Source organism: Strix uralensis, chromosome 20, assembly GCF_047716275.1.
Source record: "Strix uralensis isolate ZFMK-TIS-50842 chromosome 20, bStrUra1, whole genome shotgun sequence".
Classification (NCBI taxonomy): Eukaryota; Metazoa; Chordata; class Aves; order Strigiformes; family Strigidae; genus Strix; species Strix uralensis.
Genome location: NC_133991.1, coordinates 6,777,150 through 6,801,263, shown reverse-complemented (window position 1 = coordinate 6,801,263; position 24,114 = coordinate 6,777,150). Strand labels below are relative to the sequence as shown.

The following is a 24,114-nucleotide window of genomic DNA, read 5'->3' as shown; positions in this document are numbered from 1 at the left end:
TGGCCAGCTACAAAGGCAGAGGACAGTATTCAGGTCAGTCTGTACCCAGCATAGTCAGAACCAGGCATCCAGGTTAGTTCCTGTGGTGTCTTAATCAGGCTTCTGTGCATCCAGGAGCACCTACACCATCGGGCACATCAGGGCCAGCAGTCCCACTTCCACAGTGTCTGCATAATCACATCTGCTGGCTGCTTTCGATGGACAGAGCAGGCTGATACTGGCACCCCATGCCCATAGGCTGTCTAGACCTTCCCCACCAGATGTGGACAGTACCCAGCTGGTAGCTCAGCCTGTGCCTTCTGGTAACCCGTCTTCAGACCCTCTTTAACACAGTGTGACACAGCTGCTCCACCTCAGAGAGGCTTTCAAAAGCCTCTACGTGTGGGCACCAGGCGTCTCAGAGGGCAGAAGATGAAGCACATCCCAACGCATTCAGCCAGGAGCCAGATCAAGAGAGTGGCACAACGCTGGATGCAACAGTGGGCACGCTTACTAGGTGCGCTGCTTCACCAAGTGTGTGAGCCCAAAGGAAGAGAATTTGGCTGCGCACCAGCATTTTAATCAAGGAAGTGACATCCATTTACCACAGAGCAGAAAGTAAACAGCGTAGCCCGTTGGGGAAGGGTGCAAAGCAGTGCAGGGAAAAGCTGGAACGGGGCCACAGCAGCTCAGCACAGAGACAGCCACACACAACTTCACTGAAATGCTATCGCCTTAAATTATTGCTGATTCCAAGAGAAGTACCAAAAGTAACTTCCTAGTTATATGGTACAGAGGAAACCATCATGCAGACAAAGATCCTTTTATACTGCTATAACCTGGTTTACACTGGAGTAAATAATCTGCAAGGTAAACCCATAGAAAATTTGCTTAAATGAGAGGAAAATTGAGACTTTGAATTCTCAAATACATGAAAAAAGTACAGTGGCTATTCTAAGAACATTTTTCAGCTTGATCAGCGTTTATCAGCATGCTCTCTTGCAAGTAATTTGCAAACTCACTCTCACAACACATGCTGATGTTCTGTTAGAACATTTACAGACAGCTCTTCAGTGAAAGCGCCTTTGCCCATCAGCAAATCCCACCAGTACGGTTACAAGCACAAAGAGTCTAAGCTTCAAGCACCTCTTTGAAACTAGAGCTGCAATTTTAATTTTAAAATTGAGAAAATGGTTTTAGAAAGCTGTGTGATTTCTAGAGCACTGCACAGGAGGCTAACTCCGAAGGCAGAAACACCCTCTCACTTGACTCCCAGCCTTGTACCTGAATTGCACAAACTCAACACTCACCCACTTTCTCTCTCCTCTGTAGCACAAGTAAAACCAAATGATTTTTCCCAATTTTAACATGAGAAGCTTGGAATCCTGTTTTGTTTTAAAAGGCACTGGGTACCTGGGGTGTATATTATTTCAATATAAACTGTTTATTTTGACCCAAAATTGCACTTTATATATTGAAAAATATTTAGATAAAAAGTTCTTCTTGCTATTAACTGTAATTAGGTCTCTAGGCATCTGCCAAGATGGAAATTCAACAACAGCCTTTTTCCTTTGGAAGTCAGTGACACTCTTCAGCAAGTTAACACAAACCAAAACAACGTGATTAATGAAATCATGTGACTAGTTTTAGAAAATTATCTTACCCAGTCTCTTAATTCCTTAGGCCCATATCTTTTCCCAAGTAATGTGCTGTGACCTCAGATAGACTATCTCCCTTCCACTCTGCTACTGTGCTGAAAAGCCATTAAAAAAAATCTGGTGCACTCTTTCACACTAGTATGGTATTCATCAGCAGGACAAAATTAAGTCAGCTGTAATATATAGCATGAACCAAGTCAGAAAGAAAGAACACTCTGGAGAAGTAAGATTGCAGAGTACTCCGTTTTATTACCATTCCCACCCTCCTCGCATCCTGCGTGGGTGCACATGTATGTCTATCCTTTGTCCCCCACACAAAAGTGGCAGCGAAAGTGGAAACTCTCTGTCAAAACTTTAGTCTAGGATTCCCGGACTGCTCATTGCTATCACGTACCACTTCAATCAGTCCTTTTCAGAAAAAAGGTCAGTGCTGGCTTGCACTCTGAATTTTTTTTCTCTGTTCATTCACATCACCACAAGTCTTCCTTGGATTTAGTTTCAGCCAGCTGTTTTTTTCAAGCAGTGGGTAGCTGCTAAAATTGTAATTGCAATACAAAGCAATAAATTGCTAAACGAAAACCTGAACATTTGCATAACTGTGTAGCTTCCTTAACCAGCTCTATTCAAGGAGGTCGTCATTCCACACACTTCAGACTTCATCTCAAAACCCACCTAGACCACTCTCCCATGACAGACATGTGGCAATAGCTGGGGGACGTCAGCTAGATCTGTGCCCACCTGAAGGTCAGAAATGGTCTCCAAGGCACAACACAAGCTTTTCAGGGGGTCTTCCTTCTTATAACATGACAAATACCTCACTCTCTTTGCAAATTTTACATTACCCAGAATAGGAAGCTGCTCAAACTAAGCTTCTGCTGTGCTGCAAAAGACTGCTATGAACTAAATGACTTCCGCATTCGGATATTACAAACAAGCAGAAGCAGTTCCACAATTTAACCAGGGACATCAGGGGAACAGCTCTGAATTGCCTCAGCTTTCACCATGGAAGAAGGTGACCACTGTTGGATGGCTTTAATGATACTCTTCTAAATGGGGGAAGGCAGGGAGCTGGAGAAGAAAGGGGAGGAGAAAGGATGTCAATGTGTATTTTCATCATATCACTAGAGTTCCCACTTCAGATAAAAAAGAGATCAAGCTATTTCCATCGAAATCCTTGGCCCGAGAGGCCTACGATGACAGCTGCACATCTTGTTTCATTGTGACAGGAGGTTTCTCTCCAACTGGATAAATTACATATTCATCAACAGTTCATCTTTGGAATGAAGCACAAGCATATGGGGGCAGATGAACAGAGAAGAAAGAGAGGCATTATCCCAGACACAGCTCCTCAAACTTATAAAAACCCTTACCCCCAATCTACAGAAGCAGGGTAGGGAGACAGAAAACAGGAGGCATCTCACCACAAATTGCAGCGATGTGCACAGAAACCCCCTACCCCACCTGGTGTACAAGGATTTAGAGAGGTGAAGTACTCTAAAGCAGGTGTTCCCAGAGACACAGTTATAAGTACAGTCATATGCCTGGCAGCATTATGCATCCAACAGCTGAGCTTGGGTTGGAGGTGGTGCAATATCAGCCAGAATTACATTAAGTTTGTCTGAAAATTGGGATTGCAGTTGGCACTAATGCTCCAAGGACTCCGTGCTATCGCTGTCTCTCAGACACACGGAATCAAGAGTGCTTGCTGATAAACTACAAGACCAATCAGAAATCCCATAAATTACTTTTCATGCCAAGTTTTGAGTTTATTTTTAAACAGTAAACTTCTACATCTCCCCCCCCCCCCCCCCCCCAATCAAAAGATAGCCTCAAAATTCCTCACTCACAAAGTCTACTCTTTTGTCCCTCTTCTTTCAGGAGCTGTTAGTAGAAAATCAACCTAAACCCCATGGAATTCATACATGTGGAAAAGGGCACATCCAGTAAAATTGCACGTGACAAAGATCTGTGCAGACTGGTAGGCAACCTCTAACCTACTTAACTGTAGCCTAAAAAAAGATAATTTTTATTTGGCTTGACTGAAAAAGATCTCAATGTATATAATTGAGGCACATCATAACAAGTACAAACACTGCAGACTCATTTTGTAGCTATGCCTATTCCAAATTAATCTGAATTCAAATCCAAACTAGGTGCTGAAATAGAGTAAAATGCAACTGCATATCATCTTCTTCAGTAGGCATGTACACAGACCAGCACATACGTCACATCTGAAAGAGTGTGGAAAACTCTGTTCTCCCAGACTGCAGAAATACTTACGAGTTGGTCAGCAGTTAAAGAACGGTCCAGGATAGTGAATGCAGCACTGAAAAGCAACAGGCCTGAATACTAGTTTTGTTACTGAGACAACAAAAGATACCGGAATAAAAAAGTCAGTTTGTTTACAGCTTAGTCACCTCATCTGTGGACGAGGAAAAAGACCCCACCCTGATTTGAAATAAGTTAGTACAGGTGAAAGTTTGAGAGCGACTTTGAAGTTGCACTCTTAAAGCATTTCCGTAAATACTAACTGACATTTTTGTGCCAATCTCCATTTAGCACTGAAGGGTTTGAAATTCAAAATTGCTTACACGCAGCCCTGGATAAGAGCTTGAAAACTGAGGGAGAGTTCAAGCCTTACCATTCAGTGTCTGTCAGCAGGACTAGCATGAAATACTTGTAACGTTCATGGGACAGATGCTGTGAAAAAGCCCATTTCCAACCATCTATACAGTACTTGTTTGTAGGGCTGAAAGATTCTAAATCGGCTCCTTTACCACTGCCCTTGTTCAACTGTCATGCTTCTCTTCTTCCAGCCTCAACCTCTGCAGAACATTAAGGACTAGTAACCCCAAAGCAATGCAGACTGAAATCTGGGCTTTATTCAAACTGAAACATGAACAAACCGAAACATGAACAAACCCAACAGCCACCTCATCCCATGTTTTTGGTTACTGAGTTGAAGTGTAACATCCCCAGGAGATCCTCCAAGAGCTCACAGGAGCTTACCTACGTTGTCAGTTCAAACCATACAAGTAAAGGTTTGTCTCTTGGAACTAAGCCATCACACACACACACCCCCAAAGTAAATTTCCTTTATTGTCACATGTCCATACATATATTATGGCAGAAAATTAAAATTCTGCATCATTTTAAGCACCTGTGTGAACTGCCAAAAGAGGTAGAACAGGGCATTGTTCGAAGGCACAGCTCACCTAAAACTGCTGCAGTTTCTGTTGACCAAAGCAAAGTCAGGATTGCTGAACAGGAAATCATTGTTGGATCCTACCTGTATAAAATATATTTTTTAAAAAGACTGAGAGGATACTAGGTTCAAACAGTGCAAGCTTCAAACAGCCTTTAAGGACCTGCACCTTCTGGATTCCCTACCTTTGTCATCAAGAGGAAATTTCCCATATATGGCCCAAGCCAACAAGCAGACTAGGGTCACATTTCAGTTCACGGCTTTTGGCAAGCCCAAGCATTCAGACATCATGAGTCAGTGCTCCAGAAATCATTGGGTTTTATAAACCAATAAATCTATTTCATTTTGGCTTTTTTTAATTTGCCTTGGGTTTGTTGGGGTTTTTTTCTCAACCTTTGCAGTACAAAGGCATTACCACATTTTCATTTTGCTTCTCTGTAACTGGGAGAAGCATTTTTATCCATTCTGGGTTTGTTTGCTTTGTAAAATGACAGACAAGATTTTCATATTAGACTAAATCCTGGCATTGGAGCATTAAGAAAAAAACCATACCAACTATCATGGAAGTTGGGAACAGATACTAAGCTGTCTTGTACTTTCACACAGCCCTTTGTCAACAAAGAACACTTATATTTTAAAGAAAACATCTTCACTTCTGTTCTCAGATCCCAAACAAATAATAACTTATCTGACATTTCAGCATAAGTGGACGTGACTTCTGCTACTACAAACCTCCCTGCAACACAAAATCTTTTCCACCAATAACCTGATAACATCAACATGAACTTTCTTCCATTCTGAGTTCAACTCTTCTCAGTTCAATAGGTCAGCAGAAACTGCCCCATTTTTGATCACACACACAAAATCACTTACCACTTACTCCTATTTCTAAAAAAGACCTGAAGTTCAACAAATTCCATTGGGTAATTACTTTCAGATTAGTAATGGGATAAATTAATATGGGACAATTGGGCTGAGGATTTTTGGTTTCAGTTTCTAGCTCTGTTACAGATGCTCTGTGCATCTGGGTCACTTCAATTCTCTGTGCCTCAGTTTTCCAAAATACAGGTAATACCTCATCAGGGACTGGAATCAAGTTAGTATTTAGATTTTTTCAAAGCAGCACTGTATGCATATATATATACACATACATACGTACACATACTGTATTCATAATGGAATTAAAATACTTTCAGAGAACTATCACAGCTCACAGAAGTAGGGTACTTTTGTGAAGAAATGCTTACAGTGAACGACTTCCTGGCACTTTTACAGAGCATCCTAACAATTTAACAGTAGAACAAAACACATAAAGGACAAGACAAGATGATTTTGAGGCCAACTTTATGTTTCACACAAGCGCAAAAGACAATTCAAGTCCAGTTAGTTTTTTTGGTCTTTTTTTGCTGGGGTTTGTTTGTTTGTTTTAACTCTTTAGCAGTTCATAGTGAAAATTACAGTAACATGCTGAATAAAATATTGCTCAAAAAGGTTGTTTTTACTTAATGGGGCATTTTAACTTTAAAAAAAGCATCACTGACAAATCTGGCCTTGTTAAAAAAAAAAAAAGAGACAGACATTCTTGGTACTCGAGACAAGAATAATGTCTGAAGGAGGCAGCACGCTATCGAACTGCTGTTTAGAAAAACAGCTAGGATTTTAGATTTCAAATCTTTTGTGAATGTTGCAAAACTTCCTTTTTATTTAAAAGTTCAGAAGATTCGATAAATATTTTTAGACTGTTTCCTCCATAATCAAGGATTAAAGCTGATCGGTCAAGTATACAGTACAGTAATAGTTTATATCCCTTTCATCACATTTGTTTTTATTAAGGGAATTTTTAGGAAATGCTACCATGTACCACAGATTTAATTTCAAGCTTGCGTCTGTTATTCCAGACAGAGCAATAAAAGCCTTAGCTTGTATTATTAAGAGCCACATCCTGAAGTAAAAATACAAGCTTAGGCCTCCATAACAGTATCTTACCAAGTTACTTAGGTTTTGAGCAGAACACCACTTTGAAAACACTGACGAAGAGACAGGACTCATTCCAAGAATGATCGTCTTCCTTTACTTAGACAAAGTAAAGCCTTTCATGAATTAGGCTTGGCTTTGGCCTACATTCTGTTGTATGAAAAGGCTTCATTATATGCAGTTGAACACATTGTTTGAAAACGAGACACAAATGGCATTTAACGCAACAAAAGGTGAACAAACTAAAATGGTAAACCTGTATTAAACATGCTATTTATTATGTCTAAAATATACACTTTCTGAAAATCTTTAAATAGGCTTTCACCCATGGAAGAGTTCAGAGATGGTATCAGCACCACTCGTGACTATCAGATAAAGCTATTTGGGGATTTCTCTCTGAAGGCAGACATCAGCAGATAAAAAGAAACGCTGCAAGTACTTTGTTTTTAAGCACATTACTTTGCTATATACAGGGAGTAATTTCTTGGTGCTTTGAATTCCAACTTCATTCTCTACGCACATTCTGTAGGCATTGCAATTCCCTTCCGAAGCTCCAGCAGCAAGCTAAACAACATATTTCAATTCTTTTCAGGAATTTCTTACTTCATTCAGCATGACATTCTTAAGTCAGTTATTTCCATTGCAAAATCTGTCTGTGATCTGTCTTCCAGTCAGAGAAGCAAGTAACAAGCAAGAAGTATAAATAACAACAGGAACAGAAGGAACAAGAAGTTTGTCAAAAAGAAGGTTGAGGATTTTGGCTTTATTTTTATCAAATACCTGATCAACTCCCTCTCACTTCGCTTCTACACGAGGCAAGATCTTACTCCTCTTACCCGAGAGCCCTTTGAATAAAAAGATGCACAACAACAGACTCGATTTGACTAAGCTGACCAGGAAATACATGATCACATGCAACAACTGATAAGCCTTTCAATCCGAGAGACATAAGGTATGGATTACACAAGTATCAGCTTCTGACTGGAAGAAACCTGCATAGGGAGCTCCAAGGGCATAAATCGGTCTCTATACAAACACCAGCTCCAATTTCTACATTTTGATGATACGGTCAAAAAGGACTTTGAAATCTACGCTTTATTTGGAATCTGAAAAATAAACTGTTTCCAAACTATTTTGTAATGCTTGTGTAATGGCCTCAAGACAGCCAGTAATTTAGACAGCTGTGTGACTAGCCACAGAAGCTGCATTTTAGAAATCGCCTTTCTTTGGAACAATAAAACTTTCTCCAGGACGAAGTCCGCACACAGAGAGCAGTGTTTCCCTGCAAGCATGTAACAGTTTCATTATTGTTTAACTACCAAAAAACAGTTCCAACAATCTATCAAGCTTGACATTTTATCCGTCTCTGCTGCTAGCCCAGAATACAGGGCATATATAGGAAGAGGTTTAAGGATTCAGTAAGTTAGTTAATCTAAAGAGAGAAACACTTCCCTTCTTTTAACGATTCATTTGTCATTTTTAAAACCTGTTCAGGAAACCCCGGGCCTGTTTGTCCTCCAAATCATTAAATCCAAGTATCTATAAAGAAACCTATTCCACCAGATGAATAAAAGCTCCATTTTAAAATATGCATAAAACAAATTCAAAGGCAATCCTATAGAGAAGGGATTCCTCACTGCAACAGAGCAGCAGTACCAGTTGCAGTTCCAGCCCAGCTGTGATTGTTCTAACACCATAATGCAGCGGAGTATTCACTTGCAGCTCACCGACCCTCCCTTCCCGGGAACGCCACTGCTCAGCAGTTTTCCAAATAACTGTGGCTCAGGCAAAGTCCCAAGAAGCACCAACATGTTGATGGAAGAAAACTTATCAATGCATGATGCAACTTCACGGAGTATGTCCTCAAACACAACACTGGAGAAATTATTCATCTGAGTGATTCTAACAACTCAAAGTCTCTGGGTGAATGAAACGTGGAAGTCATTCACTGACGCCAGCAGCAATTACTTTCTGAACAAGGTATTTTGACATCATCAAAAATTGGCATCACATCAGTTTCAGTCTGGACATCCAGCAGATGCAGTATCATGGTTTCTGACTCACTTGGGGAGCAAGCCAAACCAATATAAGCTCATCCAGACAGTCAGTGGCATTGATTCAATGATGCCGCTTGTGACATTACGATTTGAAATTATCCACATGTATATACAGAATATATAATGCCCAAAGGAACTACCCTTCTACAGCAGAGGCTACTATGCAACAAGCTGCTCCCAAAAGAGAGTCTTGTAAATTTGCCTGTTTAAAATCTCACTTAATATCAGTCTAGAGGCTAAACTAAAAGGTTCAAAGCATACGCTGCTTAAATATATTCTTTTAAGCATATCCCACAATCTTCTGAATATAATAAAAAGGTGGCAGCATAAAAAAAAAGCTGATGTTAAATTAGTATTTTAGTCTACACTGAAATACAATGTGGAAATTCCTATTCCAAGACTATTTGGCAGAGAAACCAGAGGGCATTAGAGAAGGAAGCCTAATTAATATTTCAGAGTCCAGTGAAAACCTCAAAAGCAATTAATGTGAAGAATTTGTCAATTTTACAGACGCTGAGAAGAATAAACAGTGTCTCAGAAAGCAACAATTCTTTTTAAAGGAAGTCCCTTATGGGAACATAATTTAAAAAGCCAAAAAGGGCTTTCAGAGGTTAGAATAAGCCATCTCTCAGTTCTGAGGAAATAGGCTGAAAAAGAAGGGAGAAACTAATACAAAATTTGTATTCTTGATCTGGCAGGCATACTCTTTCTTAAAGAAAATTGCAAGTGTTCAACCTTGCGATGTTCTTTGAAGACTGAACAGTTGACTGCGGAGGGACATACCAGCAGGTGGTTAAAAGACCTGGCATGCAGACAAGTTCTGTTCTGACATTAATTCAGCAGTGAATTCAGCGATTCTCCCCACCTGTGCAACAGCGATTACACTTATCCATCCCTGCAGAGCGTTCTGTGCTCCCTGAATGCCAGTTGGTGCAAGTTCAAAGTACTAATTTCTGGTTTCCTGTAATGACAGTCCCTGGGAAACGAAGGAAAACAAGTTTGAGATGGGGACAGGCAGGTACTATCAAGACTAATGACTGGAATTACTTTGGGGATCAGGAGACTGTCTGGGGTTTCGCAATAGAAGTGGGCAACCAGGGGAGGGCTGGAGAAACATTTGCACCACACAAACACATTTAAGTGCAGAGCACGAAGTGCGGGCAGATAAATAGCAGAGTCCTCACAGCCGAGCAGACCTTACCATAGCACTGACCATAGCACTTCCCCGAGAAGTTAGATCAATCTTTGAGTGTTTAGCCCACACCAGACTGCTAGCAATATTCAGGTAATTTAAAGCCATGCTGTGCTTGTAGTCAGAGCTCAGACTATAGAGAAGTACTGAGTTCCCTCAGTTTTACTGCCACATACCAACAGGTCCCCTTTCCCTGGTCAGCAGCCATTCACATGCAGTTGTGTCCGAAAGAGGGACACGTGCACACAATTATCTGCATCTCACGTTATCCTTCTGCCTGCAAAGTGTTTTATTAAGCACCAAGTACTTGATTCATACTTTCTAATTTCTTAGTTTTTGGATCAGGCTCTGTATCCCTCGGGACTGGTCAAAGGCTTCAGAGAAGAGACACTCTGAGATACCCTATATACATCTGAAAATGCACTCTTCCTATAGGGGATGGGAAGGTAGCCTAAACCTAAACACAATTTTTCCTACATGTATTAGAGTGAAACCAACACACACTAGATGAGGACAGCATTTTATCTAGCTAGACATGAGGACACAAAGCCGCAGCACTGGCTCAGACACACGGCCTGTCTAGCTCTATAGCCTGCCTCCCGCACAGGTCTAGGTGAGTCAGAGGCAGACACACAGATACAAGAAGACCACAGCAGATGACTGCCTGAAAATCTGCTTACACCCTTCCACCATGCAAAAGCTGGGTCAAAGTCTAAAGCACAAGTTTTAATAACCCTTCTACATATAGCACTGGCAATTCAACTCAAATCCCGCTCCAGCCTGATCAAAGAGTTTACAATCTCTCTAAATTGTTATAAACAACAAACCATGGTACAAAGCTGTGTAACAACAAGTGAAAATTACACAAAAAAAAAAAAACCAACACACACAAAGCCATACTGAAGTCAACTGCAATAAATAGAAAACTGAAGCTCTGGAGAAAAGAAGATAAATTCCTGTCAAACTCAACTAGTGACCACCAACCCCAAAATAGAATTGACATATATTATTCCTTTGTACTCTCATTGCAGAGTACTGCATTCAGCTCGCATTTTAAGTTGACTCCCAAGAGCCCAATCGCATGTACCAGCCAACAAGAAAGACTAAGCCTCACTGAAAGTCAGCCTACTATTTCTACCCTACAATTAACCACAATACATAAATGATTACTTAAAAACTAATCCGATTCAGAAAAAAATTGAGCAATTAAGCATCAACACATGAGCACCAATGTCAAGGCAATCAGCTTTTAATTAAAAGTTCAGTTGCTACCAGCAGAGTGGATATGGAAACAGAGTACTGCAGCCAGGTAACTGCACCGGGATTCACACAGGCAGAGCGAATGGCCCGTACTGGAAAACACAATAGCCAAATTGTTGTTTCATTAGACCCAATTGTTCTACCAAAAGCAACTACATTTACAAAGAATGATTCCCCTCCCCATCACTGTGAACGCGAAACGTGTCAAGGAGATAACAATATTTGATGGGTGGTGGTAGGTAAATGCAAGGATCTGGAATTTGTAAGAAAGAACATTTAAAGCTCACAGATTTCTGTTCCACTTCTAGGCTCTGAAAAAACAAGGTAACAGTGGAAATGACAAAGGGTTAATACTCTGTTTCATGCAATAATGTATACGTTTTAATGATCATTTATCTTAAAATATTAAATGCATTTCATAGACAAAACCAACACAAATGTACTAAAATAATACAAAAGTTTTGAAATACAACCCACTACAATGTAAACACACAAAAAATGCCAACTTATAATGCACCTGTCATTTCCCATCCGAATGAAATGGATTTATAAAATCCTTTTTTTAGTTCTCCACGAAGTTTTTTCCGAATTCCATCATTAGATTAGAGAGAGCAGAAAACTGCCACAAGTTTCTACGCTGCCGTGAAACAGTTCTCCAAAAACAACGTTCAAGACCTCCTGTGCTACCCACGGAAGATACGTTCTGCGTCAGAGAGGAGGAAGTGAGCTCAAAGAAAACACGTAAACAAAACCTTTTTATTTCTCATCAAATTAAACATTACCCTGAGCATATCTTAGTCAAAGAACCATAAAACTAAACCATTCCTATCTACACTTCAATATTATGCTTATCTCTACAGTGTCTAAGCCTGGCCATCCTCACAGTGTTTGAAAACACGTGGAACTATCAAGTGCAACAGCTTATTTATCATACAGTTGTAACATTGAGCACATTCATCCTTAGCTGTTTTGTCAAGTCCCTGATCTGTAAAGGCTCAGGCTGGACTGCGTGCATGTTCGCCCTGCTGAGAGTTTACATTTATTAACCTGCAATCACATACGGCAATACTGGTAAGAAACCAATTTGATGATGTGTCAACACTTTCTCCACAGGAAACACCTTGACCAGTTTACAGGAACAAACTGTTCTGGAGAACACTTGAGTACTTTTATCTTCTGAACTCCTTTGCCTTCTGTGGCAAAGGAAGGACTTGCACAGCTTTCACTTTGGCTTATGACCCCGATTTTGAGCAGAAGCGGGGCAGAGTTCCTCATTAAGAAAATAACTTGGGTCCTTGCCACCAAGGAAGCATCTCCCACCCTAGGGTGACTACCACCGTACCAAACAAATCAGTACCTCAGACATGTTAAAATGCAACGAGCTGTACTGAGGGCTGGCACGTAGCCAGAATTCCTCAGTTCTCGTAGCATTTTGAGCAGAATAACCTACTAAACCTCAGAGTGCCTTTGGGAGCATAACTCAGGAAAGGAAAGAGTTTCTGAACGCTGCTTCCTAAACAAGAGTAAAGAAACTGTACTCGAGTCCCACCCACCCTCGTTCGGGAAACCCTGCAAGTGCTCCCTGGGAGGGAGCCTCTTCACCCGTCTCCCCAAAACTACAACCCGGGCGCTCGCAGCCCCCTGCCAGCCTCTCCCTGTCCGCCTCTCCCTGTCCCCCTGCCAGCCCCGGGCTGAGCAGCCCCATTCACCCTGCCCCGTGCCCCCCAAGCCCCGGCAGCCCCCTCCTGCTCCATGTCCCCCCACGCTTCACAAGCCCCCCAGTCCACAGCGGTTCCCCCACCCCTCAGCCCCTCGACAGCCCTCAGAGGCCACCCCACCGCCTCGCAGCCCCCCCATTACCACACGCACCCTCCCTACTCTGTCAGCACCCCCACTGCCCCACACCCCCCAAGCCCTGGCAGCCCCCTCGCCGCCCCACGCCCCCCTAACGGCAGCACCTCCCTCACCGCCCCACACCCCCCAAACCCTCGTACCCCCCCCAAAGTCCTCACGCAACCCCTCAACCTGGCGCCCTCCCCCCCCCAAAAAAAATCCCTAGCAGCCCCCCCAAACACTAGCAGCGCCCCAACCCCCTCACCTGCCTCCTTCGGCAGCCCCGTCCCGGAGAGGGCGGCGGGCCGGGCTCAGCCCCGACCCTCCGCTGGGCGCGGCGGCAGCAGCGCTATGGCAACTGCCCACCGCGGCGGCGGGAGCCACCGAGACACCGGCCAGAGCGGCGGCCAGCGAGCGGCGGCTGGACAGGCCCGGGCGGCCCGCGCCCCCTGGCGGCGCGGCGGCTCCCCGAGCGCCCTCAGGAAGCCGAGAGGGCAGCGCCGCCCGCGGGGAGAGGCGGAGCCCAGCCCGCGGGTTCGAGACCCCTGACGGGCGGCGGGGTGCTGGGGGGGGTCCCTCTTTGCTTCGGAGGAGTTTCTGCTGCGTGCAGGGAGCTTAGCTGCGTTCGCGGGAAGCACACATATACACACAGGTACACCCATACGTAGATATATGTACACCCCCATATATACACAGACATGTACACACACCACCATATGTACATATACGCACACAATACACATAAACACACGCTTATGTATTTTATACATCTCAAGCACAACTGTGCCCTCAGTGCCAAAAGGAATCCCCACTGCTTAGGACAAGGGGTGCCCTGTCTGCCCTGGGATGAGTTTTATCACCCCACTCCAGCCTTTCCCACCGTTTTCCAGCTGATTCAGGCGATGGGAAGGAGCAGGGAGAGGGGACGATCCCATGTGCGCTGGCACAGCCAGGCTCTGCGTTGGAGAAACGCCTGTCTGAGCATGGAGGAGAAAAGCTGAATTCAGATATTTAGGTCAGAAACTCTTTTCAGCCTAATTTTACTATGCAAATTTAGGGCAAATCAGCTTGAGTAAGAAGTCAAGTTTTTCCAGATTGGGTAATAGATTCCCACAGCCTGAACCCTTCTGCCGTCCCCACATCGAGCAATAACCAGCACCCACAGCAACACCTTCCCTGTGACCACGCAGCCAGAAATTCAAGACACCACCATCACCTCACACACGTGCTGCCTACCTCAGCAGTGAGGAGAGGAGCAGAGGAGTTGCCACCCGAAGCTCAGCTGTGCCCCATATCACACCGTCCTCCCTGACCTATCCAGGTGTTTCCCAAGCAGTTGTAAAACTCCCACAGCTGCAATTAGCTGATTGCCAAGGAGAGGAAATCCCCCCAGGTGACAGCTATACTGGAAAGCCTGGGATGGGTAGCTTTGGAGGAGCGCAGCCTGTGTGTCCTCGCCTTTCACTGGTCTCTTCCCAACTGACTGGCACTGTCCCGGTTGAATCACTGTCCCATGACTGCTCCCCCATGACTAAGTGCAAGAGTGGAGTTTCTTCTGTCATTTCCTGGAGGCCACAGCAAAGATGCACACTGGGCACATGGCTGGTCTCACACCAAGGCTGATGCAGAGTTCAAAGGAGGCTGTTCCCCATCTCATCCTCCTGCTAGTTTGGGAGAGGAGACAGTGAGAAAGCCCCCTTGGTTCAAATATAACCAAAGAGGTTTCTGTTTGGCTTCTCCCCCGCTCCACACTCCCCTGCAAGAGCTTTGCTTCCCCTACAGAACCTCAGGAACAGAGATAAAATAGTACTGCAGAGTTTTGGTTGAAATTTGTGTGTGCCAGCTCTTTATTCACAGCTTCAAGAGACACAAGCAGCTAAATTTTCTGCTTGTAAGGACCAGCCCCATCAGCACAGGTCTCCAGCAGACAGGAAAACCATCCTCCTCCTTGCCCCAAGCAGCCAGGCTGCAACTCCAGGGGCCAAACCTCCCCTCCCAAGCTTGGAAAAGCCAGAAATGCAAATAAATATGCAACTTTAAAATACATTTATTTTTATTGAAAACAGTTTAGTGGTATAGCTCATGTTGCTTTGGGATGTTCCCTTCTTTGGGCAGGACTTGCTGGGAGCGAGTGGGGTGGGACCTGCCTCATAAATCACAGCCCTCGGAGCACCAGGAGCTCAGTTTCACAGGAAGCATGGCTCTGACAGATGTGCAAAACAAAGATCTGTGCTGAGACCTGGCACTGCCTCTGGGAAACCAACATGTGCATTCACATACCCCTTTTAGCTGCCCCTTCTCTACACCAGCTATTTGCCCAGGAATACAGGGCTGTACAGTGGTATGTCTACTCTGAAGAAATTAGCACCCAAATTCTGGCAAAATCAGAGTCCTCTTTGCGCAGCAGAGCCTTAGAGGGCTCCAGAAGCTGTACTGCTGTGTTATTATTTTAACAAGCACACCCTGATGAGTCCCAGCCCCCACAATCTACATCAGCAGCCTTAGAAGTGCAAGCCATAGCTCAGCTCGCTTGCCAAGGAGGCTTCTTATTAAGCAGAAGATGAGGGTGTCTAAGACATGCGGGATCAAGAGGCCATGATCCATCACAGTCTCCCATCTCCTCCCTGGCACTGCAGGAGCACCCAGGAGGTTGCCCAAAGCAGGCAAAAGCAGCTGAAAAGCACAGGAGCAAGGAGAGATTATTTTAAACTTCACCACATGCAATCGAGTAGGTCCTTGAGCATCAGCAGGGCCAGCTGATGTCAGTCAGGACTCATCCACCCCAGCTGATCCAGATGATAACCATCAATTAATAGCAATTCTTTATGCAACACAGTAATGCCCCAAAAATACCAGCGGCTCCCCACAGGGTCTGGAGTACTCTGGGGAGAAAGTCAGATCAAGCAACCAATTACATCCCAGCTCATCGACAGCCTGTCCCACCCCAGTGGCTAGGGACTAAACCTCAACATTTTAGTTAACAGCAGTCACCATTAATTGAATTCTAGCTCTCAACAACCACAGCAGTGGGCAACATCTTGTTTTTATTTCTGAATCAAGACCACTGTGGGCTGGTCAAGGAGGATCAGAGCTCTGGGACCTGTGGGCAGGGAGTTATGGGGGGAACAAACCCACCACGAGAAGTCATGGGCTTGTGCAGGGACGTGCCAGCTGGTCCCAAACCAACACTTTAGAACAAGGCTGGCTCTGCTGGTTGAAGACAAGCCTGCAGCAGAGAGGACCTGGTTGTCATGCTGCCCACTGTGGGCTGCATCTGCTGAGGCAAGGAGATCTCTGGGGAACCCCACACTCATTTTCTCCCCAGCACAGACGAACAAGAGTTTCTTCATGTTGGTCCTTCCCAGGCTGCAGGACTCTGAGGCAGTCTGTAAAACCTTCATCGTGCTTGCCTGCCTTTTTTGCAGCTCTCCTGGACCTTGACATTTGCTTTTCCACCTGCATCAGAAACCCTGCGTAGGTGTTGCTGGACTCAGCTCCTGCACATGACTGTTTCCAATATCCACCTCTACCTGTATCCCTGTTGGCTGCAAGGAGAAACAGAGAGGAGCTTAACCTCACACCACTGGGACTCCAGGGGCAAACCTGTACATCGCTCCACCTGCCCCAGAACCAAAAATCCCCAATTACATCCCCCTGAGAATTTCTTTCTGCTGGTGCTCTCATTTTAACTGGGTCTGCTGAACACAGAATTACAAATGGAGAATGCAATTTAGTAAAGAAATAACATCTTGCTCCAAGATATCCCCGGACACACTATTATCTAGCACATCCAGGATGCGTTTCGCTGCCCAGCACACCACCACATCCAAACCCATTTGGATCAGGCTGCGGAGCGAGCTCAGGGCTGGGAGGCTCAGGCAGCGCTGCCCCATAGGTAGGCAGGATTCAAGCCAAAGTCACCTCTCTGCAGGTGTCTGAGCCAGCTCTGCGGGATCCTCACTGCCCACACGCGATCAGGAGAGCGAGACAAGCACAAGGAACACAATGACCTGGATTGGAAGTGGTGCCACTCCTTTAACATGCCTACAAATACAAGCTCAGGCTGTTGGGAACAGATGCTCTTCTCTTCCACAGCACGCGACCAGGCTGCATTTGCTCCTCTCCCATTGCCACAGGTCACCCAGTGAGGCCTGATCCTGCCCTACCCCCAGCAGGAGCCATCCTCTGCTCCAAAGCCAGGTCCACATCACGCAGCTTCTTCTCCATTCCCAGAGGGACCGGTCCAGGGAGCCTCACCTGCCGGGATGACTTTGCCAAGGAAGCGACGCGCTGCGTGGTGGCTTTCTCCCAGGTGGCTTCTTTGCTCTCCAGCAGCACTCGGGTGCTGGGAACGAAACTCCAGGAGCGGCCGAGGGCTGGCTTCAGTGAGCTGGTGCTGCTGTCCCTTATCACCTGGTTTGTCACCTGCAGCACAAACAGGCTTGTCAGTGCCCAAGAAAAGCTGTGCCACTCAGTGTAACAAAACACTGGAGATCACCAGGAGAAAATGGCCAGACTCTACTTCTATGAAGTTTTTTCTTCTCCATCCTGAGCCCTTCTTCTTGGCACACCCACACCATCCCCTCTAAACATAACCCATGCAACTGTCCCAGACACATACTCAGGTAACATCAGACACTGTGTGCTGACAGCCATGTACTTTACAAGCTGCAGTGACTCCTGGTGCCAAAGCCACCTGCAAAATTTAACTTGGAGCCTTCCAAGCGTCCTTCCAGGCACCCCATCCTTGTCACTTTATTGCTAATCAGAGCAAAGGACAGGACTGTCTCAATGCCTTCCAGTGCCAGGTTCAGCAGATTACCATTTTCTCTTGTGGCCTTCCCAATTCAAACACATTAACTGTGGTCTCAGCAACCTGTCTGGGTGCACTGAAGCAAATGCAATTGCTTGGCCAAGAGCTGGGGAAGACTAGAGCAGGGCCTCTTCCAGTCCCCAGCTCCTTCTGGATGATGCAAGGCCCTGCAGTTCCTGCAAGGTAACTAATCAAGAAGTTACTTAGTGAGCTAGCCAGCCCCTTAAATGAATGGTGTTCTACCAAAAATAAATACAACCAACCTTTCAATCTGTCTGTACTTAACTCTACCTTGCTCAATCGAGTGAATGCTATGTTGGCTGAGGACAGCAATAAAAGCAGGCAGCAAGTCAGCCCTGTTCTTGCTCCACACTTGCTGGAACAAGACATCTGCAGGCTGCAGAGAAGCAGAGCTATGTCAGGGAGCAGAGCACCATGGGATGCAGGCCTCTTGCTCCTGCCTAGCTGGGATTAGGGTCCTCCCCTTCCCCGGGACTCCAAGGCTTCTCCAGGGCTCCTCACCATGGCACGTGCCAGCACACAAATGACAAGGCACAGCAACACTCACCACAACAGCAAGGCTGAACTCCCTGGCCAGTGTCTTCAGCTCCCTGGCTAGCTGCATCATGATGGCCAAACCTGGAGGAGGACAAAGCATTTGGGTGTTTGCAGATCAACCCTCAAAGTGCATCTCGGAAGCAGGTGACATCTAGATTTGCATGACCACCAGATTTAGTGCCAGTGCTGGTGTTCAGGGTCACCTTCAACCCATTTCCCTTACCAGCACCCCAATGTACCCATTGCACCTGCACACTCCAGAGCACCTTGGCCGAATGGATGTGGCATGGACAGACCAATCCCCGAGTTGTCCCACCCCTTCCTTTCCCATCTTTGAAGGCCTGAGGCCAAAAAACCCTACAAAAGCACCAGGAGCTCCAGACAAAGCTGGCCAGGTTGATTTAACGGGCACAAGACCCATCTCTCCAGCTCACAGCTTCCTACAGTCTATGGCTGTGAGAGGACCTTCTGTGATAGCACTGCCTGTCACCCAGGTGTGCAAGACCCTCTGGAAGGTGTTTGAAGGGCCTCCTTGGTATCTCAGCCAGCAAGAAGCCCCTCACTCCTGATTTATGGTCCTTTCTGGCAGAAAGAGACTCGGGGGAGCTTTGCAAAATGTGCCAGCAACCACGATGTATCTGTGACACTGTAAGCAGAAGTTTTAATCTGTGGGCAAACAGTTCAGTGCCTCCTCTGTTCCCCAGCTAGGTTTCAGACCACCAACATGAACTTGCATGGCCACAGCCAGCTTGAATGTTTGCCAATAACACTGCAAACAGACTCCCCTTTTATCCAGTTGCAAAGAAAAAGCTGGGAGCAGTTGCACCCACATCCGTCCTGCCCCAGCCCCAGGCACAGCACACATGGGAGGAAGATGCTCTTCAGGACAAGCAGAGAGGTCTGCATCCTCATGGCACATCCTGACGAAGCAGCTCACCCTCTGACTGTTTGCCACCCAGCAGCGGGTAAATCACAGCTGAGACAGAGTCAATCACCACAATCTTGAGAGGCCCCACGGAGCTCATGACCTGAAAGAAGGTGGAGTCACAAATCCAGCAGTTTTGGAGGTCTTGAGCTGCACAGAGGTTCAAATGTCCCCAGGACAGGGTTATCTGGTGTCACTCGTCAGGTGCACAAGCCCTACTACCCTCCTTGTAGTTCTGGGGAAGGGAGAGGGGCCCAGACCCTCGCTCCTACCTGCTGGGAGAGGCGATCCCGCAGCTCCTGCAATGCACTCAGCATTTCATAGATGTTGAACACACGAACCACCTGAATCCGCTGCAGAGCCTCCAGCTGCGGCACAAAGCAGCATCACCAACAGCCTTACCCCCTCCAGGACTTGTTATATTCCTCCTGCCCCAGTTGCTACCAGCTCTTTGCATTTATAGCATGCCATGGAGCCAGGGACCCTTCTTTCTTCCATGTTTGCCTCCACCCCATGAACACTGTTGTCCCATGGAGGAAGCAAGCAGACTGAGCTCAGGGAGTGAAAGTGTGAGCAACTACAGCAAAGCTTCCCCTTCTCCCCAAGAAAAAAAAGAAAGTGCAGTGTCTGTCCCTGAGCACAGCACCTGCCGGGCCATGAGAGAAAGAGTTTGGACCCAATAAAGCCCATGGGGACAAAGGCAGAGTTGGACAGACAAACCATCTTTGGGGGTTGTCTGCAGGCAAGAGCCAAGACAGTTTTAGGGCAAGTGGAGGGACCAGCTCCAGGGGAACTTGCCTGCTCTTCCTTGTCCTCTGCCTGGGCTTGAAGCATCTGGTAGAGACGGGAGGCAGTGAACCCCCCTGTGGAGTCGAGAAACAGGACGTGCTGCTTGAGGCCTAGAGACACACTGGCCACAATGCCCAGACACACCTGGAAAGGGAGGGACAGGGTGTCAGCCAGCACTCCCAGGTCCCTCTGCTTCACATGCCCAAAGGCATCATCTTCAGCCTTGAGGTCCTCTCCCCTCTCCTCCGTCCCACTCACCTGTGTCTTCCCACTGCCCGGTGCTCCCATGAGCTCTGTCACCTCCCCTGTGTACAGCCCGGAGTCCAGCAGCTGGTCCAGGCTATGGGTTGAACACAAGGTGGGATTATCAACACCCCTTCAGCAGAATGGCAGGGGCATCAGGAAGCAGCAGTCCCCAGATATTTGTCCCTAGAGTCCCCTTCCCAAATGCAGACAAGCACCTCAGGCTCTGCCCCTTCCCTCCCATCTTCCCTCTGCACATTGTGGACAACAACAGATCTGCAGTGTGGGGGCTACAAGAGGACAGTCCTGAGATGGAGATGAGCTATGGTCCTGGGAGCTGAATACTCAGGGTTTCTCTGTAGAGTCACTGTAACAACCCAGGGAGGAGACAGGGGAAAAGAAAAAATAAGGTCATGCAATAGAGTAACTCATTTCCATGCCTGATCTAGACAATTTGGACCATCATCACTCAACAGTCTTCCCAGATCCATGACCCTCCTCTCTGGAGCCCTCAGGGGAGAGGCTGAAGACATCATGTTGTCTAGTCTAAAGTGAGACACACAACCACCTCCCAAAAGGCGTGCAGGCTCTCGCAAGGACAACAGCAGTGTCATTCCCTCAAGGGACACAGACCAGCTGGCTTTGCAGCCACAGGACACGAAGAATAATCATCTCTTGCTCACAAAAGGCACAGCCAGGCCACGGCTGTAAGTTTTTAAAACAGCTGCTGGGGATGGTCTGGACACCACTGGGTCTGCTCAGGGCATCACCACACTGAAATCCAAATCCTGCACTGGGCAACCATGGCCTTTGGCAGCAAGCCCAGCCCCAGGCAGACCCGCTGGCTTGCCAGGTGATGCACCCACCTTGGGCTCCCAGTGGGCAGGATGGCTGTGGAGCTCTTGAGCTCCTCATAGAGGTCTGCTCCGTTGGTGGGGAAGGCAGAGAACTGGGCCAGGAGCACACGTCTCACTGCAACCAGCGCCTGGTGGGCAGAGAGATTTCTGGAAACGGGACTGAGGAAGTCCAGGGCCAACATCTGCTGCAGAAGGTTCCCCCAAACAAGCCCATCTGAGCCATGAGCTGAACAGCTCTGAGCTCCCCGTTAATGTGCCAGAATTTAGGAGTCACCCATTACCTTGTAAGACAGGGAACACTTCTGGGCAATGTCCTCCAGGTCTGATGACACAAAGTCTACCACTGCAAATAACATGAGGGACAAGAAGTTAGATGACAAACCTGGACAGATCACACACACCAACGAGACAACCAGCTTAGACAAAATCTGGCTGTACCAACAGGCAAAATGTCTGTGCCTTCTGCCAACAGTTCATGTGGATGAGCAGGATGCCCCACAAAATGGAGTATTGGGGTTATTCCTCCAAGATGGCCCCATCGCCCACTGCAAAACAAATTGTTTCTTGCAAAACAGACCAGGGAGAGAAGCTGGTAAAAATCTTCTGTTTTGCTCAAGAGCTGCCCAGCGCCATTTCATAGCTGGGGCCAGTCAAAAGAGTCTCTTTCTGCCAGTGTGCCACGGTCTCAGGGGACTAGTGACTGACCCAAAGTGCCAGCCCTGAGTATGTCAGGAAGGGCTAAAGCCACAGAAATTAGAAGAACTAGTGGCCCCATCTCTGCTCTCAGGAACCACTCCAAGATCCATTTTTTCAGATAGATGTGTATGTTATGGGTTGAAAAAAACCCAGCAAAACAATTTTCTCATCGGGAAAACAAAGATTACAACATCCTTGGCTCCAGCACCCACGGGATCTCACAGACTCCATTTAACAAGAATAACATGGTGTTTTTCTCAGCTCTAACCCAGTTTCTCAGAGCAAGTAAAAAATCCACCTGAAGTCTTTTCCTTCCTCCCCAAGAGCAGGTGCCCAGGGTGCAGTGTGCCAGGAGCCAGTGCATTTTTCAGAGGGAAAAATGCACAAACCATCCCGAAATACCTTCTAAAAGCCGTAATTGATCATCGCTCAAAGAGCCTCTGCAGAGATCCCTAACACTCCCCATCCTAACACTCTCCTGCTCCTAGAGAGAACTCCTGACTCATCATATCCACCCAGGGGGACCCAGAAGACATCCAGCAAGGAGGACACAGGAGGGATATTGCACCACCAGCACCCTGCCAGGGTGGGGGTGATGCGGGCACAGGGCCTGGAGCCGCAGCCCCCCAGGCTCCTGCGGTCATGGCAGACAACCTGCGCCCACCCTCCCTTTCACTATGGGGCTCTAAGAAAACTCCCCACTGCAGCTTCTGGGCTGGAAGCCAAAGCCACAGAGGATGTTTTCCAGGGGCTGTCCCACTGCCCAGACCACCCAGGCTGGCAGATGGGTCCTGGAGGAGAGGAGGTGCCACCGCGATGAGGGGATGGCGTTCCCCAAGCCGAGACCCCGCTGCCGCCCCGTTACCCGTCCTGACGCCGCTCGCCCTGAGAAGCTGGATCATCTCTTCGGTGAGGCCAGGGCAGAGCCCAGCCCGCAGGACCACCATGTCCTCGGCCACCCCCAGGACGGAGTGGCGGGGCCGGCAGAGGAGAGGAGACCTGCGGCGGAGATGGAGAGTGGATGTGGCACCGTCCTGGCAGGGGCCGTGCCCGGCCCTGAAGCTACACACGCTGGGGAGGAATCACGGCGAGTGTTTAGTTTCCCTTTAGGACCAAACAGCCCCAAATCAAACAGCTCCGCCAGCAGCTCGCGGGCCGCATCCTCCAGCGGAGCCCTTCGGGGCTGACAGGCCCCACGATGAGTTTCCCACCCCGTCCTCACCGCCCTACGTACCCCAGATGCACCCCCTGCCCCCCCGGGCACCCGAAACTGGGCTGGCCCGGGGTCCTGGCCCCAGCCCCCGGCCCGGGCCCTTCCTGCTTCCTGCCGGCAGCGGAAGAGCCGGGCAGGGCTCGTATCTGCACCCCAATCGCGGCTGCACGGGCTCCAGCCCACGCCCCCCCAGCCCCCCCCCCCCGAGCCACCGCCAGCCCCCCCGGGGCCACCGCCAGCCGCCCCCGAGGGGCCGCGCAGGGTTTTCCTGCCCTCGGCCTCCGCCGGGCCCGGCAAAGACTCTGCGAGCAAACGGGCTGTTACCGTAAATCCGGGCTTAAAGAACCCTCTAAGCCTTAGTTTTAGAAGGGCAGGCGTCTGTACTGCAGCGCTGGGGGCACGGGGGAATCCCCCCACCCGACGGGATGCGGAAACACAAAGGCACACTTATTGTATACAATTAAAAAAATAATATTCATGTAATTTCCGAGAAGTACACACCTATTCCCAGAGAATCTAATGCATATGTTAATACATTGTGCGAGCGTACTAAAATTTGGGGAAGGGTCTGTGAGGGGCTTCCACGGGGGTTTTCGGGGGTCTGCGGTGGTCCCTAGTGGTTGTTCAAGAGGTGTCTCTCAGCGTCCTTTCCATGAACTCTGAGTCTTTTTTCATACAAGATCTTGTCTTGGCTCATTGCTCTGTCTGTAAAGTTTCTCAGCTTTCTTATCTTTGGCTCCCGCAGGTGTCTGTTGGTTTCTCTGCCCTGTTCCGGAGGAACCCATCACAGTGGCAAAAATTATGTCCTTGGGTGCGTTCTTGTCTGAGGCCCCTGACAGCAATTAGCACCAACTGCTTGCAG

General features: G+C 47.3%; 2 protein-coding genes across 6 annotated transcripts in view; both read right to left on the bottom strand.

Annotated features, from left to right (window-relative positions):
• Positions 1-13,530, bottom strand: part of RFFL (ring finger and FYVE like domain containing E3 ubiquitin protein ligase) — a 30,558-nt gene extending 17,028 nt beyond the window's left edge. Inside the window, exons 1-2 of one of the 3 annotated variants that reach the window (XM_074890271.1) lie at positions 13,424-13,530; positions 9,739-9,849 (exon numbers count right to left, since the gene is read on the bottom strand). In XM_074890271.1, coding sequence (XP_074746372.1) covers positions 9,739-9,766 — 28 coding nt within the window. In that variant the 5' untranslated portion in view covers positions 9,767-9,849; positions 13,424-13,530. The remainder of the gene's footprint in view (positions 1-9,738; positions 9,850-13,423) is intronic. The other 2 variants (XM_074890272.1, XM_074890273.1) reach the window with 2 other exon arrangements.
• A 1,657-nt stretch (positions 13,531-15,187) lies between these two features.
• On the bottom strand, positions 15,188-23,603 carry RAD51D (RAD51 paralog D). 3 transcript variants are annotated; one of them, XM_074890219.1, is made up of 11 exons: positions 23,577-23,603; positions 22,905-23,038; positions 21,625-21,686; positions 21,353-21,471; positions 20,502-20,583; positions 20,253-20,387; positions 19,727-19,822; positions 19,467-19,557; positions 18,540-18,610; positions 17,416-17,583; positions 15,188-16,703 (listed from the first exon to the last, which is right to left on the bottom strand). In XM_074890219.1, the coding sequence occupies exons 2-11, from the start codon at positions 22,984-22,986 to the stop codon at positions 16,620-16,622; spliced, it is 990 nt and encodes a 329-aa protein (XP_074746320.1). In that variant the 5' UTR covers positions 22,987-23,038; positions 23,577-23,603; the 3' UTR covers positions 15,188-16,619. The 3 variants fall into 3 exon arrangements, with proteins under 3 accessions (XP_074746320.1, XP_074746319.1, XP_074746321.1); XM_074890218.1 differs by lacking the exon at positions 23,577-23,603 and adding an exon at positions 23,274-23,353; XM_074890220.1 differs by lacking the exons at positions 15,188-16,703; positions 17,416-17,583; positions 23,577-23,603 and adding an exon at positions 17,592-18,368 and having other exon boundaries at positions 22,905-23,267.
• Positions 23,604-24,114: the final 511 nt, after the last annotated feature.